Below are 7,808 nucleotides of genomic sequence, written 5' to 3'. Positions count from 1 at the left end.
ACAACACGATCGGTTGATCGCTCGCTCGCTAAGGAAGAGGCGACCGTAAGAGGTACAAAGAGAGAGAAAGAGAGCCCACGACTACAGAATTTATATTACATTTATTTATGTCTTTTTTTTCGTGTAACTCTTCTTCTTACAATCTCCTACGCCTGCTTTCTCACTCTCATTCTTTCCATTCGAATGGCAATTAAATTGACACGGGATGAGCTCGATCTCGTCTCCCAAGGATCCTGTTTTTCGCGAGAACCGACAGCTTTGCCCCTTTTTAAATTACATTCTCGGGCAACACTCGGCTCTACGCGACAGACACCCCAAGACGTCGTTCTCGAAGGCGTCCCGTATGATGAGTCGCGGATGTTCGCGGTTTCTTTTTCTGTCGGCCAATACGATAGGTTTGCAGTGTCGCCGGGGAATAACGTGGAATCGCTCGCGTGAGCGAGCTTCGAAACGGGAATGGGAATCGTCGAATTGATCGTGCGCGCTTTGTTTCGGCGAAACTAGGATAAGAGGCATGAATTACCGATGCGTTTGTTGGCGGATAGTCCGCTTTCTACATTGGGAGTCTTCCTGCTCTTCACAGTAAATGCGATAAAGAACGCATCTCGCGGGTGAAAGGCGTGAGATTTCATCTCGAAGGCGACGCGTGGAGAGACCTTCGTGCATCAATTCACGTCGACAATATAATCGCGGTTTAAATCTCTTTTGTTGAATGAAACGTAGAGTCGCCGGATGGTCCCCTTCCTTATCGCAATATACAACGTATTGCCACGATAGGAAATCGATTTATTGCCGAGAAGGATCACAGATCGGGACTGTTTACGATGTGCTTCAGGTATCGGCAACCGTGCGTTTTATCCTACTTTCACGCGACGCGCTCGCCTTCTTTCGGATTTTGAAAGCTCGGACCGCTTCATACGGACTTGAATCGTGTACATCGTGTCTCGTGGACGCGAAGGCTCTTGTTTAGAAATGGAGAATCAAATCACGCTAAGATACGCTCGTCGATGACCGACAAACCGACCTTGAATTAAACTATAGCACACACTTCGGGGCCGTTAGTATACATCGCGTACGAATGTAGTGCCGATAATGGTAATACCGGTTGATAGATACTAAACTTCAGTTAATCGGCCTATTCGCTTTTTCGTTTTTTTTTGGCTGGTGACTAATAATTTTACGAATTGTACGTCTGATTGTATTTATAAAATGCTGCACATGCGATACTGTTAACAATACTCTGATTAAAGTCGATGTGAAATTTCCGTGTCGAATCTGCGCTCTTGTTTGTCTTTTTTTCATTTGAACAAACGACTGGAACTTGTTCGAAGATATGCCGATGATCCGCGATAGGCTTATCTAAATTATTTCTTTGCAGTCGGGCTATCTTATTCGGTATCCTGTTAATTCTTTTCTTCTTATTTCTTGTCACTGAAACTTGTTCAAAAATATGCTAGCGACTTTGATGACGTAGTGCCTTGTTGGACTCTTATTGCAGTTCACCGCCCTTCTGCGTTTGTTGTTGCTGTTGATCCCGTTGTTGCTGTGCTTGTAATGTATCTTTAATGTGTTTCTCAACCTGTGAGATAAACAGAATGCGTGAATGCGAGATAGATAATACAAATGCAATAAAGAGATAAATCTGAAATAATCATTTGTCTTTCATTCAAAATTTGTTTGTTACTTTATTTTATATTTACATTTTGTTATATATATTTTTATACTATATTTAGTAAGAAAATTGAAGGAAATAAAATGTTAATTTAGTTTAAAATATTTAAATTTCTTCAGAAAGTTTCAATTAAAGAGTTTAACTGTATCGGACGGTCATTAGACAAATGCTTTAAATTTGAGTTCTATTGCTAAAGTGTTTATTGAAAGAAATGAGTTTAAAAAGTAACCAAGAAATTAAGAAACCCGTATGTTGTACGTCTATACTATACTATACTATATATATCTATACTATACGTCTATACTATATATATATATATATATATATATATATATATATATATATATATATATATATAGTATAAGATTGCTAACTTAAACATTTCCTGCATTGATACGTACCACTTTTTTTACATGTCTATATGCACCAGATTCTGTGTTTCCATGAACATTGTCCACTTTGTATGGTGGTCTAATAGTGACATTATTAAATACAACAATATTAGCTCCATTCCACGTAATATCTTGAATAGTTTTCGAGATAGCGATGAAGAGCTTCTGTCCCTCTGGAGATACTCCGGCCTGCAGAGCCATTACCAGTCTCCTCTTCTCATCGATCTGATTACGAACTCTCGTGTTTAGCCTTTGTAAATTAAGGCTCTGTGGTGGTTCACTGGTAGTAGGACTAACTTCCCGTGTCACTTGAACGTTGGACACGAGGGATAAATTTACTATATGTATATCATTTAACGAGGGTCTCCCACTCGACGATGGTGATTCTAAGAAGTTACTGTTAAGGAAAACTATCCTTTCGGATATGTGTAACAAATAAATGTCAACGTTCATGATCAGATCTCAGTAAATTTCTATAAATTTGAGTACCTGGTTTGTGATCAAACAATGGATCTGTTTTCTATTGCTGAACCGATCGCACTAGTTCAGAGTTTATCTTTTCCCTTCCAATGTGGAGTAGAAAAGATAAGACTGAACAAGCGCAGCCAGTACAGCAATAGGAAACAGACCCAATAGCTCAGAAATTTTTGAATTCTGGAGTATTGGAGCATTCTAGAATATTTATTCCCATAAATATGATCACAACTAGTACAATTTGTATCATAGACTATTCGTCACAGGTTTGTGAATTTTCTGTTTACCAATGCTCCAACATACAATTAAGACGTTCAATGTCGTTAAAATCAACAGTGACTGATGTTATATTACTGATATATCTGATCGCCGATCAAAAACCATAAAAAAGACATGATAACCAGGACATTAACTGTCGACGACGAGCGTGCGATCATATGCTCTCGAGATCGGTCGAAACTCCTGGAACGCCGCGAGTCGCGAGCACTACGTCAACGATGACGTGCAAACCGTGTCCGATAACAAAACGTGCATGCACAGTGAGCGGCGAGCGAGCAAGCGGGCGAACAGGCAGACGCAGGTAGATAAACCAGCATGGTTGACGGTGAAAGAGACGAAACTAACCTGAATTTGAACCGCGCGACCGAGTTGCCACGTTTGTTCCGGACGAGTCGCGAGACATGGACGGCGAACGCGACGTCGAACTCGCGGTGCCGGGTCGCCGAGGAGCTTGGCGGTAACACGCGGCACGAGACACGACGCCCGCTATTTACACTGCGTCCTCGCGCGGCGGAAGCACATGCGGGCCCCTCGCCGCTGCCGCTGCCGTCATCGTCGTTGCCGCCACCGACGATCGGCGCCATTCTTGCGAAAAAAGGATACTTAGTATCAGCATTTTGGTCTGTGGATCGAACGCCAACACCTCACCCTCTATCTCCTTTTCATGGCAGGTTTTACAGAGCACCGTGCTGCCGATGCTAAACCAGTCGCTGGCTCCGGCCATTTTTCACTGCCGACGGGCTCGCGTCGGCTCGCGATCGCGACGCGCCGTCCCTCTCGTGGCCTGCGGACGTCGCGCTATGTAAAGGCCTTCACACATAAAATCGCATAAGGACGTAAAACGTAAGCGTAAGAAAATCGACCAATCCCAATCAAGTATTGTGCTGACCGTAACCCCAGTAGGGGAAAATACTTGATTGGGATTGATCGATTTTCTTACGCTTACGTTTTACGTTCTTACGCCGTTTAAAATGCCGTAAGGACGTAAAACGTAAGCGTAAGAAAATCGACCAATCCCAATCAAATATTGTGCTGTCCGTAACCACAGTAGGGGGAAATACTTGATTGGGATTGATCGATTTTCTTACGCCTACGTTTTACGTCCTTACGACATTTTATGTGTGAAGGCCTTAAAGGCCTTCACACATAAAATCGCGTAAGAACGTAAAACGTAAGCGTAAGAAAATCGACCAATCCCAATCAAGTATTGCGCTGTCCGTAACTCCAGTAGGGGAAAATACTTGATTGGGATTGATCGATTTTCTTACGCTTACGTTTTACGTCCTTACGGCATTTTATGTGTGAAGGCCTTAACGGCGCTGCCGGCTGGGTGACGCTAGAGTTCCTCTAGTAAGAGTTAGGACACCCCGGTCTGAATCCTGATTGGTTCCGCCATTAATGGGGAAGACGTTAGTGGGAGTGAGACAAAGCTATGCAAGTGGGAGTGAGACAAAGCTATAACATAAGTGTTAGTGATCCGCTATGCCCGGCTATGCTACAATTTCCAAGTACGATAGTTGAAGAACAAAATTACCTCGATCGTTCGCTATGCAAAAGTATGACTATTTCGCAAGCGAGTAAAATTCACGTTACAGTAAGTAATAAAAATAATTAAAATATAACAAAGAGTTATTTTACATCTGTTTAACTGTACATGATTAAGCGATACTTATTAATAAAATGTATTTAGTAATTATTTATTATAATATTAAATTCACAAACTGTAATCTAAAACTTATACAAAAAACCTTAACCTAAAACTTATACTTACAAATAGTTTGGAAAAATAATTTTAAAAACTGTGTTGTAGATAAAATGCCTAGTTGTGCGGCGCAAGGTTGCTCAAATTCCTGGAAATCAGGTTACAAAATGTGTTATTTCCCATTAAAAGATACACAAAGATGTGCAATATGGATTCACAATGTGAATCGTACAAATTGGATCCCAACAAAACATTCAACATTATGTCAGGTAATAATATAAATTTGAACTTATTAATAATTGTTGTACGGCGTCATTAATGCCTGGTCTCCAAAATTGGATGCGTTTCGGACTCACTCCTTTGTCTCTTTCTAAAGGGGACAATTAGAAAGAGTGAGTTTCCGATACTCTATTATTGTTACATTATTTTTATGATTTATAGGTTCATTTTGCTCCTGAAATGTGGGAAAAACATAGAGCAGATGGCAGCTTGAAATTAAAAATGAATGCCATACCTACTTTATTTGGTGATACAGGTAATTTTTTCATCTATGTTGGTTTAAAATTCTTAATTTTTTGTATTTCTATTTTTATTAGTTTTCTAGAAATGAATAACACAGTACCTATTATAAATAATAACTTTTGCATTTATTAAAGTAATAGATTTTTTGTAGAAATAGATATAAATAATTATTATTTAACAGCAAAGATTAAGGAATATAAGAAAGAAATTAAATAAACAAAAGTAAAGTTTTTTCTGTATGGACAGAATTCAATTATATGTTCCAATCATGTTCCAATGTTAATACTTTATTTTCAGTTCCAAAAGAGCTAATAATTAACGAAATTGAAAATAAAGATCAATCAACGAAAGACTATGTGCAAAGTGAGACGGTGCATATTGGAGAAAATTCGTCCCAAAATAATGAACATGAACCAATGGAGTATGAAAATAAAGATCAATCAACGGAAGACTTTGTGCAAAGCGAGACGGTGCATATTGAAGAAAATTCGTCCCAAAATAATGAACATGAACCAATGGAGTATGAAGATGTGAATGAAATTATAAATATTGAAAGTAGCGAAGCAGAAAATGGAAAATCCGTGCAATCAAATAAAGTTTTGAATTCGTGCACTAATTGTTTACAAAAAGACAAAACAATAGAAGAAATGCGTAAACTTTTAACAAAAATTGATCGCTTACATAAACATGCAAAAGAAAAACTTCTCAATGCAAAACGCAATATAAAACGTTTACAACAACGAACAGGTTCTTCCCATATACTTGCAACAAAGATAAAGAATATGCTTAGCGATACGCAACTAAAACTGTTATCTGGCGAATTTATCAAAGTTCCAAAATGGTGCAATAATACTATACAAAAAGCACTAAAAATAAGGTTTGCATGTGGTAGCTCAGGTTATGAGGAAGTGATTCGTCATTTTCCTTTACCTTCGCTACGAACATTAAATAGGAAAATGCAAAATATACAGTTTGATAGTGGTATTTTGAATGACATTTTTGACTTTTTAAGTATTAAAGTTTCTTCCTTCAAAAATAGTTTAGATAATCATTGCATGCTAGTGCTAGATGAAATGAGCATAACACCCAGTCATGTATTAGATATATCAAAAAATACGTACTTAAGGTACTGCTACTTTACAAAATTGTTCGGGTGATAAGCATATCGCTAATCATGCTTTAGTTATAATGTTAGGAGGCATTTCAAGTCGATGGAAGCAAGTTGTCGCCTATTATTATACCAGTGACTCAGTGGATGGTACAAAATTAAAACCTATTGTCTGTGATATTATAGAAAAAGCAGAAAAAATAGGATTACGCGTTCATAGTATTACTTCAGATATGGGATCCGCAAATATGGCATTATGGAAAGCGTTTGGTATAAAAATTTCACGACATTCTAGGATCATAAATTTTTGCGTACATCCTGTTGACAAAAATCGCTCTCTTTATTTTTTTCATGACGTAGCACATACATTCAAAAACTTAAAAGCAGGTTTTATAAGAAATGAATTGTTTAAAATTCCAAAGGAAATAGTAGATAAATATGGTTTACCAACAAATGAAGTAAGAGTTTCTCATTTACATAAATTATGCACAGCACAAGAAAAATTAGGTTTTGGTTTATTAATAGCTCCAAAATTGCAAAGAAAATTATTAGATCCTAATAATCATTTTCAAAAAATGAAAGTGAGCAATGCTACTAATGTATTGAACCATCGTGTAGGTTCTGCTCTACAATTTCATGCTGAAGATACAAATGATCCAACTCTTAAAACAACTGCTTGGTTTATACAGTTCATTTCTAAATGGTTTACGATTATGAGCGCAAGAACACCAAAACTAGCCTTAGGAAAACTTAATGTAGAAAAATTTGAAGAAACAATGCAATTTTTAAGAGAAGTTATTCAAGTAGTTACAGGAATGGAGGTCGGCAAATCAGGGTCATGGAAACCATTTCAAACAGGTGTTATAATTTCTACCATGTCCGTTATACAATTAACTAATTACTTACTTGATAATGAGGGCTTCGAGTTCGTTCTCACGTCGCGATTTATGCAAGATTGTTTGGAAAATGTATTTTCTATTATTCGTTCTAAAAACGTGATACCAAATGCAGTCCAGTTCAAAAATGATCTCAAATTAATTACAATTTCGCAATATATGAAGCATATTGGACACAGTAGTTATGACAATGATGACAGGGAGTTCTTTTCACAGTTTTTAGAACTAATGTCAAACAAGAATCGCACGCGTCCGATTATCGACGAAAATGAACTTGTTAGCAATCAAATAGTACAAATAAATGAGACTGATATTTGTGATAATATTGTTCTTGATAATATGGCTTTAAATACTATATATTATTTAGGCGGTTATATATTGTATAAAATTAAAACTAAAGAAAAAGTATGTGATACTTGTATTAACGCTACAGGGAGTACTGACTTTATTGCGTGTTCACATAGTGAATTGACAAGAGCAAGATGTTTCAAGGAAGAAACATTATTTTTTATGAATAAACCAACATTTTCTTTTATTGTAAAGATGGAAAAGGTTTTCCAGAGTTATTACATACAAGTTTGTTCCAAATCCATAAATTTAAAAAAATTTTTTATTAATTTGTGTAATACGATTAACTTTACAATTCCAAATTGTCATAATTTAAAACAAAAAATCATTACACGTTTCATTACTTTTAGATTAAAAAAAATGTCTGTAACATTGCATGGAATGGATAAAAATTCTATGTTTGCGAGCAAAAGTG

The 7,808-nt window shown here is 37.0% G+C and overlaps 2 protein-coding genes across 4 annotated transcripts; one reads left to right on the top strand and one right to left on the bottom strand.

Moving 5' to 3' along the window:
* Nucleotides 1-82: 82 nt before the first annotated feature.
* On the bottom strand, nucleotides 83-3,621 carry LOC139814562 (protein LSM12). 3 transcript variants are annotated; one of them, XM_071780888.1, is made up of 4 exons: nucleotides 3,466-3,621; nucleotides 3,163-3,402; nucleotides 2,074-2,474; nucleotides 83-1,579 (listed from the first exon to the last, which is right to left on the bottom strand). In XM_071780888.1, exons 2-4 carry the CDS (start codon nucleotides 3,218-3,220, stop codon nucleotides 1,490-1,492), a joined length of 549 nt encoding a protein of 182 aa, XP_071636989.1. In that variant the 5' UTR covers nucleotides 3,221-3,402; nucleotides 3,466-3,621; the 3' UTR covers nucleotides 83-1,489. The 3 variants fall into 3 exon arrangements, with proteins under 3 accessions (XP_071636989.1, XP_071636988.1, XP_071636990.1); XM_071780887.1 differs by lacking the exon at nucleotides 3,163-3,402 and having other exon boundaries at nucleotides 2,074-2,450; nucleotides 3,421-3,613; XM_071780889.1 differs by lacking the exon at nucleotides 3,466-3,621 and having other exon boundaries at nucleotides 3,163-3,413.
* Nucleotides 3,622-4,165: 544 nt separating this feature from the next.
* Nucleotides 4,166-7,800, top strand: LOC139815054 (uncharacterized). The gene is made up of 4 exons (XM_071781656.1): nucleotides 4,166-4,411; nucleotides 4,628-4,788; nucleotides 4,961-5,054; nucleotides 5,339-7,800. The coding sequence occupies exons 2-4, from the start codon at nucleotides 4,633-4,635 to the stop codon at nucleotides 6,196-6,198; spliced, it is 1,110 nt and encodes a 369-aa protein (XP_071637757.1). The 5' UTR covers nucleotides 4,166-4,411; nucleotides 4,628-4,632; the 3' UTR covers nucleotides 6,199-7,800.
* The last annotated feature ends 8 nt before the right edge of the window (nucleotides 7,801-7,808 follow it).

Source organism: Temnothorax longispinosus, chromosome 6 (genome assembly GCF_030848805.1).
Source record: "Temnothorax longispinosus isolate EJ_2023e chromosome 6, Tlon_JGU_v1, whole genome shotgun sequence".
In the NCBI taxonomy this organism is placed as follows: Eukaryota; Metazoa; Arthropoda; class Insecta; order Hymenoptera; family Formicidae; genus Temnothorax; species Temnothorax longispinosus.
This window is presented reverse-complemented; position numbering and strand designations above follow the sequence as displayed.

Coding starts and splice junctions, on each gene's coding strand:
- LOC139814562 (XM_071780887.1), bottom strand. CDS start 3,541: ATGGCCGGAGCCAGCGACTGGTTTAGCATCGGCAGCACGGTGCTCTGT. Junction 2,451..3,420: donor GACCAAAATGCTGATACTAA/GTATCCTTTTTT, acceptor GTAACTTCTTAG/AATCACCATCGTCGAGTGGG. Junction 1,580..2,073: donor ATAGACATGTAAAAAAAGTG/GTACGTATCAAT, acceptor TTTATCTCACAG/GTTGAGAAACACATTAAAGA.
- LOC139815054 (XM_071781656.1), top strand. CDS start 4,633: ATGCCTAGTTGTGCGGCGCAAGGTTGCTCAAATTCCTGGAAATCAGGT. Junction 4,789..4,960: donor AACATTCAACATTATGTCAG/GTAATAATATAA, acceptor TATGATTTATAG/GTTCATTTTGCTCCTGAAAT. Junction 5,055..5,338: donor TACTTTATTTGGTGATACAG/GTAATTTTTTCA, acceptor CTTTATTTTCAG/TTCCAAAAGAGCTAATAATT.